At 42.3% G+C, this 16,933-nt stretch overlaps 1 protein-coding gene across 1 annotated transcript; it reads left to right on the top strand.

Moving 5' to 3' along the window:
• Nucleotides 1–916: 916 nt before the first annotated feature.
• On the top strand, nucleotides 917–16,478 carry LOC128703477 (peroxidase-like protein 3). Its single transcript, XM_053798173.2, has 3 exons — nucleotides 917–1,061; nucleotides 2,274–2,449; nucleotides 15,778–16,478. Exons 1-3 carry the CDS (start codon nucleotides 936–938, stop codon nucleotides 15,944–15,946), a joined length of 471 nt encoding a protein of 156 aa, XP_053654148.1. The 5' UTR covers nucleotides 917–935; the 3' UTR covers nucleotides 15,947–16,478.
• Nucleotides 16,479–16,933: the final 455 nt, after the last annotated feature.

Raw genomic sequence — 16,933 nt, 5'->3', positions numbered from 1 at the left:
GCAGACGATGCTACAGCAGCAGCAGCAGCTGACGGTGGTACAGCAGCAACAGACGATGCTACAGCAGCAACAGACGATGCTACAGCAGCAACAGACGATGTTACAGCAGCAGCAGACGATGCTACAGCAGCAGCAGCAGCTGACAGTGCAGCAGCAGCAGCAGCTGTACCACCAATAGTAGCGATGGTTAATTGGGGTTTATTATACAACCTGGCTAGCTCGGAGACACGCACTCCACTTTCATACTTATCAATGATCTTTTTCTTCATCTCTATTGTAATTCTCACCCTTATTGCTGTAGGGTTGGCACTAGAAGCTTTCTTGGGGCCCATGGTCACTTATTTTCCAGAAAAAGCACCGAAAACACTGTAATAATACGAAATATTCCGATTGTATGCTTGGATGTTACCGCGGAGGCTGGCTGGTAAACAATGCCACCGGCGGAACATGTGAGCGTGGCTCAGGCCGCACATTGGACGCGTCTCGGACGAAAATCGGTGAGCGGGTTTTTAAGCGGTATGTGAGGCAAAATTTTTGCGATTAAAACAAGCGGTATGCGGATTAATCGCTATGTGATGCCATCGTTATGCGGGGGTCCACTGTACACTGCTTGCTGCAGAATTTTTTTATATGGTGCGCACTTACCGCATGAATCCATTCTCTCATATCTAGGCCCAAATGTACCACTCACAGCTTAGCTGAGCTCATGGCATGGTACTACTTCACCAACAGTGACCTCAAACCCATTGTATTATGGCATGGGTAATGAAAGGTTTAAGAATATATGTGCCATAGTTGTTCTGTTTTCCCAGGCCTAGAATTTTACATTTGTCTACCTTAAACTGTATCTGCTACTTCTCCAACCACTGCTTCAACTTATTTAGACCTTTCTGTAGTGCTCTAGTATTACGAATATGTCATAATAAAAAATTTGTATGAAAGTTTTTGCTTGTTCTGATGTCACTTGTAGAGATGAGCTGGATGACTTAGATGCTCAAGTGGCATTGCTGGAGGAGCCTGAGGAGGGAGCCATCATAGGAAAGACCTTCATTTGCATTCTGGTAAGAGTACTTAATTTTACAGTTTTTTCTTTAATCCTATAGTTTCTACTATAAAAAAGTAGAAGCCTTCATAATAATATGCTCAGGGTTGTGTATATTACACAGAATACTTGCCAACTACTGGTATAGGTTTGTGAGGTGGTGGGGAAGACCTGGGTAATGTGACTTTTGATGTTGCTTTAGCAAGGGAGGGCTGGCAGTGTAGGAGACTAGGGGCCAGTAATTTTTTCCCTCGGTACTCTCGCCTCCACTTTTCACGTGAGGGGATTGCTTGTGTATTAGTTGACTTCTCTTCCACCCAGCAGTGTAAGTTTTAAGAATACTAACTTGGATGTTGAAGGGACTTGAGCATAATGATAAATTCCCACTCCAGACAGTATACTCCACCAACATTCAAAACTCTAAACTTACTGTACAAAACATCTACACTTATTATTGTGCCTACTTCATACATAGAACACTAAACTCGGATGTAAACCCTCCCCTCAAACTTTTCCTTACCAACCTCAACAAAATACATGACCATAACACAAGGCACAGATCACTCTTTGATGTTTCCCGTGTCCATCTCACACTATGTAAAAACTCAATGCATATAAAAGGCCCAAAAATCTGGAATTCATTACCTGTGAATATAAAAGAAATACTGTCTATCAATTCAAGACTTCTTAAAAACCACTTACTCAACCACAACTAAATAAATACTGAATAACTGAATCTCATTAATATCTAACCTGTTACCCTATCAAACTTTTTTTTTTTATTACATTACCTAATATAATACTCCATTCTCTTGAATGTACAGTAACTCATCTAATGACCATATGACCTGTTTCTGCACTACAAATCATTGATTTTACTTGATCTGATTTGATTATATTATATATTGTGTGCTACAAATTTGTACAACTTTAATGCTTCTTATTTGAAATACTCATTTGTACTTCATGTTGTAATTTGTTTACTTTAATTTTTACCACTGAATATATCATTGCTTAGTTAATTTTAAGTTAATTTTAAGCTTGCCCATAATGCTCTGCATACAAGGGGCTTTTGGCATGTACACCCAATCATTATATTTCTTTGTACAACTATGTATCATGTCCAAATAAAAAATAAATAAATAAATGAAAGGATGAATAATGAATGAAGTTTAAATAGAGGGGTGACAAATATGCAAATATCAGACTGTATCCTCCTTATCCTGTACAGGCTGACCAGTTTGCCCGACTGAAGACTGGGAACCGGCTGTTTTGGGAGCATGAGAGCAGCATCTTCACGATGGAACAAAGGAACTATGTTAAACAAGTCACTTTAGCAAATCTCCTTTGTTCAAACCTTCCCCTCCATGCTGTCCCCACCAATGCCTTCCTCCCTCCATCTGACAGGTAAAATACACATTACATTGAAGTGCTATTCTTCATCGAGTTGGTAGCAGAATGGATTAGGTTATGCAAATTGGTAAGGAAGTAAAATTATATTTTTATACTAAGAGATTACCTAGGTAGTAGGTTGGTAAACAGCAATCACCCAAGGAGGTACTACCATCCTGCCAAGTAAGTGTGAAACAGAAACCTGTACAGTGGAACCTCGGTTATCATCTACATTGATGAACAAATTGGTTTTAAAACGAGGAATTTGAGAAAAAATGTGCTGGTTTTGTATGTTCCCTTGGTTGTCGACCGACAATGTGAATGGCTCATGGCTCATGTCAGGTGCTCACAGAATGAGTTAGTATAGCCACTAACTCGCAAGAAGAAAAGTTGTAAAAAGCATTGTTGAATTTAAAAAGAAGTCATTAGAAAGTATGAAGATCGGCTCTGCGTGGTTGATATAGCAAAACTTTTTGGTAAATCCAAGTCTACTCCATGATACTGGGCCAAAGAGAAAAAATTAAAGCAGCTGATCATGCAGAAGGTGTACAAGTGATATCAAAGCAAAGGCCACAAATTATTGAGGACATTGAAAAACTTTTTGATTTGGATAAATGAAAAACAGCTGCACGGTGATAGTGTTTCAGAGGCAGTTATTTGTGAAAAAGCAAGCCAGTCGCATAATGACCTGGAAAAAAAAACCCACGGAAAGTGCTGAAACTCAGTCCTTCGAGGCTAGTAGGGGTTGGTTTGATAATTTTATGAAAAGTGGCATTCTTAGTGTGGCTAGGCATGAGGAGGCTGCCGGTACTGACAGTGACTGTTGAAAAGAACATAACCAGATGTTGCACAAGCGTTCTTATCTTTATTGTAGACGTTTTGCCGTCCAGTGGCTTTATCTATACAGATTCTTGGACATAATTAGAAAACAGAAGAACTATATACAAAAGATGAGGTAATCAATCCCTCAGCCTTGGAGATGATGTTTACAGCACAGTGGTTGTAGAGATTCTGAAGCACAGGTAAGGAGACTGGTGCTTATATAGGCGTCGGTGAATAGGGACGCGTAGCAGACAAGGGCATAGTCACTGTAAACATCATCTCCAAGGCTGAGGGACTGATTACGTCATCTTTTGTATATAGTTCTTCTGTTTTCTAATTATGTCCAAGAATCTGCATTGATAAAGCCACTGGATGGTGAAACATCTACAATAAAGATATCCAGATGTTGCACAAGTGTCTTAACTTTCATCTTGTTAGTATTGTATACCTGTCTTGCACAACATAAGAACATAAGAAAGAACGAACACTGTGCAACAGGCCTACTGACCCATGTGGAGCAGGTCCATGTCCCCCCCCCAGATTAGCCCAATGAGCCCCCCCCTCCCCGGATTAGACGAATGACCCACCCAGTCTGGTCACCTCCACTCAAGGAAGGAGCACAGCACCAGACCCAGCAGCACAAGCTAGTCAGGTCCAACTCGCACCCACCCACATCCACTCGTGTATTTATCTAACCTATTTTTAAAACTACACAACGTTTTAGCCTCGATAACTGTACTCGGGAGTTTGTTCCACTCATCCACAACTCTATTACCAAACCAGTGCTTTCCTATATCCTTCCTGAATCTGAATTTTTCCAACTTGAAACCATTGCTGCGAGTCCTGTCTTGGCTGGAAATTTTCAGCACGCTATTTACATCCCCTTTATTTATTCCTGTTTTCCATTTATACATCTCGATCATATCCCCCCTAATTCTACGCCTTTGAAGAGAGTGCAGATTCAGGGCCCTCAGTCTATCCTTGTAGGGAAGATTTCTGATACATGGGATCATCTTTGTCATCTTTCTTTGTACGCTTTCCAGAGCATTTATATCCATTCTGTAATACGGTGACCAGAATTGAGCAGCATAGTCTAAATGAGGCCTAACCAAGGATATATAGAGTTGAAGAACAACCTGAGGACTTCCATTATTTATACTTCTAGATATGAAGCCAAGAATTCTGTTAGCTTTAGTGCGAACACTAATGCAGTGTTGTCTTGGTTTTAGATTACTGCTAACCAGAACTCCTAAATCCTTTTTGCAGGTATTGAGAATTTCACACTTATCCTTATCACTGTCAGTGATCTGACCAGAGTTGCTCTGTACTCCAAATTAACACACTATGGTATCAGAGGCCACTCCCTCAACTACCTAAAATCATACCTTAGTAACAGAACTCAATATGTGTATGCAAATGATGCAAAGAATTGCAGATAATTCGTAGTTTGGAAGTTAGGAGGAGGTGCGGGATTACCAAAACTGTTGTCCAGAGGGCTGAGGAAGGGTTGTTGAGGTGGTTCGGACATGTGGAGAGAATGGAGCGAAACAGAATAACTTCAAGAGTGTATCAGCCTGTAGTGGAAGGAAGGCGGGGTAGGGGTCGGCCTAGGAAAGGTTGGAGGGAGGGGGTAAAGGAGGTTTTGTGTGCGAGGGGCTTGGACTTCCAGCAGGCATGCGTGAGCGTGTTTGATAGGAGCGAATGGAGACAAATGGTTTTTAATACTTGGCGTGCTGTTGGAGTGTGGGCAAAGTAACATTTATGAAGGGGTTCAGGGAAACCGGCAGGCCGGACTTGAGTCCTGGAGATGGGAAGTACAGTGCCTGCACTCTGAAGGAGGGGTGTTAATGTTGCAGTTTAAAAACTGTAGTGTAAAGCACCCTTCTGGCAAGACAGTGATGGAGTGAATGATGGTGAAAGTTTTTTCTTTTTCGGGCCACCCTGCCTTGGTGGGAATCGGCCAGTGTGATAATAAATAAAATAAAAAATGATACAAACTCTTCCACCCAACCAATCACATTAGGAGTCCCACAAGGAAGCGTCCTTGGACCACTCCTCTTTCTCATCTACAGATTGTTTCCTCTAGTTGGTTCTGTCACAACCTGTTCTAAAAAGCAATCCTGAACCGTATCAAGAAAGTCACTAGACTCGAGATTTCCTGTCATATTGTTCCAATCAATTTGTCTAAAGTTAAAATCTCCCATTATCACAACAGTTTCATATCTAGATGCCTTATGAATTTCGTCCCATAACAGCTTGCTGCACTCCCTATCAAGGTTTGGGAGCCTATAAATCACACTCAAAATTACTTTGTCATGTCCCTCGAGAAACTGTAGCCAAACAGATTCTGTGTTCGATGTTTCTAATCTTACATCATGTCTAAGATAACAATTTAAATTTTCTCTGACATACATCGCCACTCCACCACCGTTCCTGTTGACGCTATCAGTGTGGAATAGTTTATAACCCTGTATGTTGCATTCAGAAGGCATTTCTCTGTCTTTCAGGTTGAACCAGGTCTCTGTTATACCAATAATATCTATATTACCTACACTTGCAAGTAATCTTAGCTCATCTAGTTTATTTCTTAGACTCCTACTATTTGTATAGTAAACCTTAAGGGAGCTAGTCACTCGTTGCCCTCTACTATCTCTGTTTGTTGATCAATTGACTTGCCATTACTAGCAACTTTATTTTGAATATTGTCTTCTAAACATGTCCCTGAGGTATCCCGGTAATAACTGCTGTTTTAAACCCTAATTCTGCAGCCTGATTGTTTCCCCCCAACACTCGTATCTCTATAATCTATCGGTTTAAATTCCTAGACAAGTCATCAATTACCCTCTCAATCGAATTGGCTAACGCATCCACTCCATCCCCAGAGATGAACCCCATCCCTTGCATACATATCACGTTTGCCAAAGAATAGGTCCCAGTTATCAATGAATGGGATTGCAAGTTCCTTGCAGTACCTGTCTAGCCAGCAATTTATACCAATTGCCCGAGACATCCATTCATTGCCCACTCCCTTTCTAGGCAAGATGCTACATATGACTGGGATCCCTCCCTTAGACCTAACTACTTCTATGGCTGACCTGTCCTTATCCAGCAGCTCCTGTCTCCTGCCTTTCCCCAATGTCATTACCTCCAGCACTAAAACAGATAATGGGCTTGTTCCTATTACCTGCCATAATATTATCCAACCTGCTGACTATGTCACCAACACCAGCTCCAGGTAGGCACACACTGTCTGACCTTTCTGTCTGTTACAAAATGCATGGTCCATATATCTTACCTGAAAATCTCCTATTAAAATATTCTTACCTTGATTAGCAGGGGAATCAGTGGTACCTTCAACCTCACTAACCACTGAAGTACACTTGTCTTGGAGAACAGAGAATCGATTTCCTACCTTCACATCTTCTCTATTAACTCTCATTATCCTTCTTCCTGAACTGTGAACCACTTGCCACTTAAAGCAGCTGCAACTATCACTGCTGGTGACCATTTCCTCCTTACCAGCTAAATCCTTCTCACACTCGCTCCCAAACTCATCTGTGTGAAGCTTCAGCCTCCTATTTTCCTCCTGAAGAAGTAGAATCTCCAACACTTGAACCCGAGATTCTAAAACACTACTACAAGCCATGGTGCTTAGTAACAGCCCACGCTAACTCCCAAGAGCTTAGGCAGGTATGACTACACGTGACCACTGACCTCAGCATACAGTATGTTAGTGAATTCCAAGAGTACATAGAGGCTGAGGGGTTTGTCCCCCAACAAGTGTTCAATTGTGACAAGACAGGCCTCTTTGGAAGAAAATACGCAAGAGGACTGTAGTGATACTGGTCCTGTGGGGAGCAGCAGCAGGATAATACTGCACCACCTCTTGGGGCCCTTAACAACAACAACAGTTTGGTGTATGTCATGGTGAGTTTAAATATGTGGCCTGTAGTTATAACTTTTCTCTTGACATATGCAAGACATCACCATCCCTGTAGAAGCCATTATTAGATGTACTAGTCATTATATTTTGTTGTTGCAGAAGTACTATGAAGATTCTATGTTCAATAAAGCCTAGAGATAAGGCCTGTGTTTCTATCACAACAATTTATTGAACATAGAATCCTGGGCTACCTGGTGGTGATCTTGCGCTAGATTACATCACAACATGGAGCGTTTACTGAAACCTGAGAGGCTAGACTGTGACCCCAGCTTATCAACGGCTGCTCAGGAATGGAAGCACTGGTTTAAGACTTTCGAAAACTTCTTGGGAGCCCTTCCTAAAGAAGATCTAGATAAACTAAGTCTGCTCATCAATTTTGTGTCACCTAAGATATACGAGGCTATTTCTGAGTGTAATACCTACGAAGATGCTATCAAAACCCTCAAGTCTCAGTATATTAAACCTACAAATGAAATCTTTGCACGCTATCGCCTTGCAACTCGCCGCCAGCAGATTGATGAATCCTTAGAGGAATACTTTCAAGCACTGAAAATTTTAGGTAAGGACTGTCACTTCCAAGCAGTGACAGCTGCTCAGTATTGTGAAGAGTCCATCAGGGATGCTTTTATCAGTGGCCTGCAATCACCAATAATAAGGCAGCGTTTATTGGAGAATAAAACTCTCGACTTAGCCGCTGCCTTTGACCAGGCAAGAGCTCTAGATTCAGCCCAGAAGAATTCTGAAGTATACAGTACCACTCAGCCTTCTCGAGTGGTAAGTGCTGCAATTCCTGACCAAGACTCTTGCAATGAAGTTACTGTGGAACCTGCCTCAGTGACAGCAGCAGCAGGTACGGTGTGTTTCTTTTGTGGTTTTTCAAGACATCCACGTCCAAAGTGTCCTGCTCGTGAAGCAATGTGCCATAAATGCCACAAGAAAGGTCACTTTGCTAAAGTATGTCGTGCTAATGCATCAACAAGAGCTAGTGCCTCCACACATTCCAGTGATCATGCGACTCTAGCAACAGTGACTTCTGCGGCTACTCCAAATTCACTGTCAAAGGCAGTTGTGAAAGTATTCATCAAAGGAACAGAAGTAGATGGTCTTATTGATAGTGGCAGCTCAGAGAGTTTCATCAACCTTGACTTAGTTAAACGGCTCTCCTTGACTCTACATCACTCATCAGGTACCGTTTCCATGGCATCAACATCTCTCTCTATTCAGACCTTAGGGTTTTGTAAGGTAAATCTCAGAGTTAATGGAAAGGATTATCAAGATGTACATTTAGCTATTCTGCCACAACTGTGCTCTGATGTTATCCTTGGTCAGGACTTTCAGAAGCTGCATGGTAGTGTCACCTTAACATATGGAGGTGAACTGCCTCCTCTTGTTGTCTGTGGACTTAGCACTTTAAGGGTAGACCCACCAAAGCTGTTTGCAAATCTTACCGCGGATTGCCATCCTATATCAGCTAAGTCACGCCGCTATTCTTATGAGGATCGGATGTTCATTGAGAAAGAAACTCAGAGGCTGCTGAAGGAGGGTATTATAGAACCGAGTGATTCCCCTTGGCGTGCACAGGTTGTTGTTGTTAAAGATGGTTATAGGAAACGGAGACTGGCTATCGATTACTCTGAGACAATCAACAAATTTACACTTCTTGATGGGTACCCTCTACCTCGAATTGATGATACAGTGAACAAAATTGCTCAGTACTATGTGTTTAGCACAATTGATCTACAGAGTGCCTATCATCAAGTCCCTATAAGGAATGAAGATAAACCATACACAGCGTTTCAGGCTAGTGATGGCCTGTATCAGTTTACCAGAGTCCCTTTTGGAGTCACCAATGGGGTAGCCTGCTTCCAACGAATTATGGATTCACTCATTCAGGAAGAGCAACTCATGGGAACTTATGCGTATTTAGATAATGTTACCATTTGTGGCAAGACCCAGGAGGAACATGATGCAAACCTTGATAAGTTTTTGGAAGCCGCCAAGAAGAAAAATATCAGTTACAATGAGGAAAAGTGCACTTTTTCAACTAAAAGGCTTAGCATCCTTGGTTATGTAGTGGAAGGAGGTTCAATATTCCCAGACCCTGAACGACTACGACCTCTACGGGAACTTCCAATGCCTCAAGACAAAAAGTCACTCCGAAGAACTCTTGGTCTCTTTGCTTATTACTCACAATGGATCTACAACTATTCAAGTAAAGTCCGCCCATTGAGTGCTACCACATTTCCTGTGACAAAGGAAGCAGAAGCCGCTTTCCATACTCTCAAACAGGACATTGAAAACTCAGTAGTTCAAGCCATTGATGAGTCCCTACCATTCGAAGTGGAAACGGATGCATCTGACATTGCCATTGCTGCAGTCTTATCTCAGGCAGGACGACCAGTAGCCTTCTTTTCGAGAACTTTTCAAGGATCAGAGAAATGTTATGCTGCTGTAGAAAAGGAAGCCCAGGCCATCATAGAAGCAGTTCGCCACTGGAGGCATTATTTAACTGGTAGACATTTCACCATAAGGACTGACCAACGGTCCGTGATGTATATGTTCGACAAGAAGCACAAAAGTAGGATAAAGAATGACAAGATATTACGCTGGAGGATGGAACTATCGTGTTATGACTTTGATATTCTGTACCGACCGGGTCAAGAGAACATCTCACCTGATGCATTCTCTAGGTCCCACTGTGGAGCAGCATGTCATGATTTGCAATCACTCTCAGCACTCCACAAGGCTTTGTGTCACCCAGGAGTTACACGCCTGTACCATTTTGTCAAATCAAAGAACATGCCCTACTCAGTGGAAGATGTGCGACAAGTGATCAGAGCATGCAGAGTATGTGCAGAGTGCAAGCCAAACTTTCATCAGCCAGAGAAGACTCATCTCATAAAATCCACCCAGCCTTTCGAAAGATTGAATATAGATTTCAAAGGACCTCTACCAAGCACAAATCAGAATAGGTATTTCCTTAACATAGTAGATGAATATTCAAGGTTTCCCTTTGTATTCCCCTGTGCAAATATGGCTGCTTCAACTGTTATTAGTTGTCTTTCACAGTTGTTCTCTATTTTTGGTATGCCAGCTTATATCCATTCAGACAGGGGATCCTCGTTCATGAGTAACGAACTTCAGGAGTTTTTGGCTAGCAAAGGTATTGCCTGCAGCAGAACAACAAGCTACAACCCTCAAGGCAATGGTCAAGTGGAGCGGTTCAATGGTACTATATGGAAGGCAGTTACAATGACATTGAAGTCGCGCAATCTACCTGTTCAACACTGGCAAACTGTCCTTCCTGATGCTCTTCACTCTATTAGATCACTGCTGTGCACAGCTACTAATGCAACCCCTCATGAAAGACTCCTCAACTATTCACGTCGTTCCTCTACGGGAGCCTCCGTGCCCACTTGGTTATGTCATCCTGGACCCGTTCTCCTGAAGAGTCACCGTAGGATGAACAAGACGGATCCTTTAGTGGAAGAGGTAGAGCTCCTGCAAGCTAATCCACATTACGCCCACATTCGCTACCAAAATGGTGAAGAGACTACAGTATCTACAAGACATTTAGCCCCAGTTGAAATCCCTATTAGTGTGGAATCTCAAGATACACCAATAGATGTGAAAGATGCTTCGTTTTCTCCTGGAAAGCCCCTTGAGACTACCCCTATGGAAATAGAGGATTCTGCTCCAACAGTTAATCAAACCCCGCTGGAAAATATCGAACCTGGTGAAGAGGCTCAAGGGCTACGAAGGTCGGGACGTGTACGTCGCCCACCTAACAGTTTGGGAGATTACTGTCTGATATTTTAGAAGGGGGAGATTGTAGTGATACTGGTCCTGTGGGGAGCAGCAGCAGGATAATACTGCACCACCTCTTGGGGCCCTTAACAACAACAACAGTTTGGTGTATGTCATGGTGAGTTTAAATATGTGGCCTGTAGTTATAACTTTTCTCTTGACATATGCAAGACATCACCATCCCTGTAGAAGCCATTATTAGATGTACTAGTCATTATATTTTGTTGTTGCAGAAGTACTATGAAGATTCTATGTTCAATAAAGCCTAGAGATAAGGCCTGTGTTTCTATCACAACAAGGACCTACATAACTGAAGAGGAAAAGTCAGTGCCAGGACACAAGCCAATGAAAGAGAAGCTCATTCTGTTACTGTGTGGTAATGCAAGTGGGGAGTTAAAATTGAAGCCCTTATTTACCTGGAGTTTGCCTGGAGAGAGTTCCGGGGGTCAACGCCCCCGCGGCCCTGTCTGTGACCAGGCCTCCTGGTGGATCAGAGCCTGATCAACCAGGCTGTTGCTGCTGGCTGCACGCAAACCAACGTACGAGCCACAGCCCGGCTGATCAGGAACTGACTTTAGGTGCTTGTCCAGTGCCAGCTTGAAGACTGCCAGGGGTCTGTTGGTAATCCCCCTTATGTGTGCTGGGAGGCAGTTGAACAGTCTCGGGCCCCTGACACTTATTGTATTGTCTCTTAACGTGCTAGTGACACCCCTGCTTTTCATTGGGGGGATGGTGCATCGTCTGCCAAGTCTTTTGCTTTCGTAGCGAGTGATTTTCGTGTGCAAGTTCGGTACTAGTCCCTCTAGGATTTTCCAGGTGTATATAATCATGTATCTCTCCCTCCTGCATTCCAGGGAATACAGGTTTAGGAACCTCAAGCGCTCCCAGTAATTGAGGTGTTTTATCTCCGTTATGCGCGCCGTGAAAGTTCTCTGTATATTTTCTAGGTCGGCAATTTCACCTGCCTTGAAAGGTGCTGTTAGTGTGCAGCAATATTCCAGCCTAGATAGAACAAGTGACCTGAAGAGTGTCATCATGGGCTTGGCCTCCCTAGTTTTGAAGGTTCTCATTATCCATCCTGTCATTTTTCTAGCAGATGCGATTGATACAATGTTATGGTCCTTGAAGGCGAGATCCTCCGACATGATCACTCCCAGGTCTTTGACGTTGGTGTTTCGCTCTATTTTGTGGCCAGAATTTGTTTTGTACTCTGATGAAGATTTAATTTCCTCATGTTTACCATATCTGAGTAATTGAAATTTCTCATCGTTGAACTTCATATTGTTTTCTGCAGCCCACTGAAAGATTTGGTTGATGTCCGCCTGGAGCCTTGCAGTGTCTGCAATGGAAGACACTGTCATGCAGATTCGGGTGTCATCTGCAAAGGAAGACACGGTGCTGTGGCTGACATCCTTGTTTATGTCGGATATGAGGATGAGGAACAAGATGGGAGCGAGTACTGTGCCTTGTGGAACAGAGCTTTTCACCGTAGCTGCCTCGGACTTTACTCTGTTGACGACTACTCTCTGTGTTCTGTTAGTGAGGAAATTATAGATCCATCGACCGACTTTTCCTGTTATTCCTTTAGCACGCATTTTGTGCGCTATTACGCCATGGTCACACTTGTCGAAGGCTTTTGCAAAGTCTGTATATATTACATCTGCATTCTTTTTGTCTTCTAGTGCATTTAGGACCTTGTCATAGTGATCCAATAGTTGAAACAGACAGGAGCGACCTGTTCTAAACCCATGTTGCCCTGGGTTGTGTAACTGATGGGTTTCTAGATGGGTGGTGATCTTGCTTCTTAGGACCCTTTCAAAGATTTTTATGATATGTGATGTTAGTGCTATTGGTCTGTAGTTCTTTGCTGTTGCTTTACTGCCCCTTTGTGGAGTGGGACTATGTCTGTTGTTTTTAGTAACTGTGGGACGACCCCCGTGTCCATGCTCCCTCTCCATAGGATGGAAAAGGCTCGTGATAGGGGCTTCTTGCAGTTCTTGATGAACACAGAGTTCCATGAGTCTGGCCCTGGGGCAGAGTGCATGGGCATGTCATTTATCGCCTGTTCGAAGTCATTTGGCGTCAGGATAACATCGGATAGGCTTGTGTTAATCAAATTTTGTGGCTCTCTCATAAAAAATTCATTTTGATCTTCGACTCTCAGTCTGGTTAGCGGCTTGCTAAAAACTGAGTCATATTGGGACTTGAGTAGCTCACTCATTTCCTTGCTGTCATCTGTGTAGGACCCATCTTGTTTAAGTAGGGGCCCAATACTGGACGTTGTTCTCGATTTTGATTTGGCATAGGAGAAGAAATACTTTGGGTTTCTTTCAATTTCATTTATGGCTTTTAGTTCTTCCCGCGATTTGTTTATCATTCCAGAAATCTGAGTTTTTAAGAAGAACAATGTTATCAAAAACAAATTGGCTGTAATGTGGAGAGCCAACACTTTTAGTGGATTCATGAGGTCTTTCTCCCACTGTCAAAAAGTACCTCATTAAAAACAATTGCCACTCAGGGCCCTTTTATTTATGGATAATGCTCCTGCACACCCTCCAAGCTTAGAAAATTAGTTGCTGGATGAGTTCAATTGTATAACTGTTAAGTTCTTGCCTCCTAACACAACTACTCTCACCCAGCCCATGGAACAGCCAGTCATTTCTAACTTGAAGAAACTACACCAAATCACTTTTTGAAAGGTGCTTGGAAATCTCTTCAGGAACAAATTTAATCCTCAGGGAGTTCTGGAAGGACCATTTCAATATCTCACCTGTTTGAGGCTTATAGATAAAGCCTGGAGAATGTCTTTCAGAACCATGCAGTCAATATGGAAGAAATTGTGTTGTTACTTTGTGGCAGCCAGGGATTTTGAAGGCTTTGAAGAGCTGGTAGAAGACCTTGTGCCTAGAGGTGACTGAAGATGATGTGGAGGTGGTAGAGAAGCATAAAACTGAACTCGCCACAGAAGAACTTGTAGACCTTCAGAAGGAGCAGCAACAGATTGCAGCAGAGGAGCTGTCATCAGAGGAAGAGGAGGGAAGGGATGATGTGCCCATTGCACTTGTCAAGGAAATGTGTGCTAAATGGCATGAAGTGCAGGAGTTTACTGAAAAATACTATCCAGACAAAGCAGTAGCCATTTGTCTCTCTAACATGTATAATGCCAGTGTCATGTCTTGATTTAGACAAGTGGTAAAACGGAGCCTGAAACAAACTCGCTGGACAGGTTTTTAGTGAGACAAAGAACCAGTGAGCCAAAACAAGGTGTTAGTGGTGAAAAGAGACAGAGAAACAACACCAGAAGGACAGTTGTCAGACACAATAATAGAAGGTGACCCCCCTACCAAACAATAACATACCCTCCCTTCTCCTCTATCTCCTGCTTCCAGTATGCCATTAGCTCGCCTCTGACAGGCAAGAGGCAATTAAATTTTTGTATACCGGACAGTAATTTCAGTTAGTTTCTTTTAGTATTCAGTTTTACAGTTTTATGTAGTAGTTAGTACACTTTTAATAAATTATTATATTTTCATTTGAGGGTCTGGAATGGATTAATTCTATTTACATTATTTGTTATGGGAAAAATTGCTTTTGTTGTCGTCCACTTAGGCTGTCAAATTGACATCTTGAACAAATTAAATTCAACAGCCGAGGTTCCACTTTAATTGTTTTACATGATGGTAGGATTGCTGGTGTCTTTTTTTCTGTCTCATAAACTTGCAAGACTTCAGGTATGTTATGCTACTTCTACTTACACTTAGGTCACACTACACATGCATGTGCAAGCATACATATACACACACCCCCTCTGGGTTTTCTATTTTCTTGCTAGTTCTTGTTCTTGTTTATTTTCTTATCTCCATGAGGAAGTGGAACATTATGGTGTAGTTTGCCATGGAATCTGGATCATCTGCTCCCTTTCCGGATTTCCAGGAGGTGGGGTGGGGTGTCCTGCAGGTGACAGGTGTATCTCCATAGGCTACCTGTCAGTTCTGGGAGGTGGCGGTCGAGGGAGCTATGCTTTGTGGCGGGCATCTGACTGCCCTCTCTTGTCTGCTGAGGTGGCTTGCATAAGCCACGCATGTTGTAAGAGTGTATTAAAATGCCAGGAGCAAGGGGCTAGTAACACCTTCTCTTTACATTATTAAATTTAAAAATGAGAAACTTTCGTTTTTCTTGTAGGTCACCCTGCCTTGGTGGGATATGGTTGGTTTGTTGAAAAAAAAAATAACATGCATTCTTGTTACATTAACAGTATTCAACAAATGAATGTCGGTAAGTTAATTTAGGCACAGGTACAGTTGTCATACATAGTGTAAATTACCTAGGATAATCCCCCCCAAAAAGTCGGTAACTTATTTCCATTGGGGTCCTGCTCTAGACTCCTCATGGTGCTTCTAAGAAATTGGATAAGGGAAAATAGAAATGATGTGGGTGTGATAGAAGCTAGCCTGGTAAAATGTTGGAATAAGAATTAAAGTATTTTTAATAAGTGATCAAAATATTAACTTAGTCATAGTAATGGCTATTTTTGGTTGTGACAACTCTTCTGACAGTGCTATAATATTGTAATTTTTTGTAGGAAATTATAGAAAAGTTTATGGATTACTCTTTAAAGGTAGAGAATTATTTTGTTGGTTATTTAAAGGGAATATAGTTTTAGATAGATGGTAGTGTAAGCATAGTTCATTTACCATTGCTTTTTATATTCTCTATTACTATAGTACTGCATAAATTTAACTTACTGAACTTGAACCTTTTTATCTGACAGTAATCCTCTGGTGAAGTGTTCTGACCTGCCAGTGGCTGACCTAATGCCATGGAAGGACACATCACTCATAGAGAAGATGAAGAAAGTGGAGAGTGGGTCACGCCAGCAAGACAAGGTGCACAAAGAAGAGATAAAAACTGGCAAGGAAGCTCCCAAAGAAGAGCTCTAGAAGTGACCACTGTGTGCACTCTCCTGTTTGTACTCGCCTACTTGGGTGTTGCAGGGGTTGAGTCACAGCTCCTGGCCTCACCTCTTCACTGATTGCTACTAGGTCCACCCTCCCTGCTCTAAATGCACCCATTCCTAAATGCACCTGACAGTACTTAATCACCAAGGCTACAGTGTAAATAAGATTAACAATTTTTATATGAAACAAAATACTTTGTGATTTAAGAAGTGAAGAGTATTGAATGATTTGCCTTGGTTAGTTGGGAAAGTCTTGCTAACTTCCCTAAGTTAGTGAACTAAACATTATCCAGAGAAAAGGCTGCATTGTGAGTGGTATTCATCCTGTATATGCTTTTGATTGACACTAATTTTGGTGAAGCCTATGTTGAAGATTAAAGACTTGTGAATAGGCTGTTGTAAAACAGTCAAAAACTAATATATACGACTGCCAGTCAGGCTGTGCTTAACATTGTTATTGATGATCCAGAATTGAGTTAGTAAAGCATTCAGTTTATATTAAATATACAAATGTTGGTGTATTTGAGTCTCCTCATACTCTGAGATGACAGAGCTTTTCTCTTATTTCCTCTTTAAGGGGGGGGGGCTCCTTGTTGCTGTAAAGAGGCTATCTTCTGAGGAATTTGACCTTTTGGTCTTCTTCCTCAGACTGAACCTAATTACCCCCTAATTCCCCCTTTTTCCCTTTCCTCCCTCCTCTCATTCCTCCTTTTTCTCCATCCCATTTGTAGTCTCTGGAGTCCTCTCCTCTGGCATTATGGGAAGTGTGCTGGGGTTCATCCCACTGTGGGGTCCCTTAGGAGTGGTGTAGTTTGCCATGGAATCTGGATCATCTGCTCCCTTTCTGGATTTCCAGGAGGTGGGGTGGGGTGTCCTGCAGGTGACAGGTGTATCTCCAGAGGCTGCCTGTCAGTTCTGGGAGGTGGCAGTCGAGGGAGTTATGCTTTGTGGCGGGTATCTGACTGCCCTC

Source organism: Cherax quadricarinatus, unplaced genomic scaffold (genome assembly GCF_038502225.1).
Source record: "Cherax quadricarinatus isolate ZL_2023a unplaced genomic scaffold, ASM3850222v1 Contig2771, whole genome shotgun sequence".
Lineage (NCBI taxonomy): Eukaryota > Metazoa > Arthropoda > Malacostraca > Decapoda > Parastacidae > Cherax > Cherax quadricarinatus.
The sequence above is the reverse complement of the archived record's forward strand: the minus strand, read 5'-3'. Positions and strand labels throughout refer to the sequence as shown.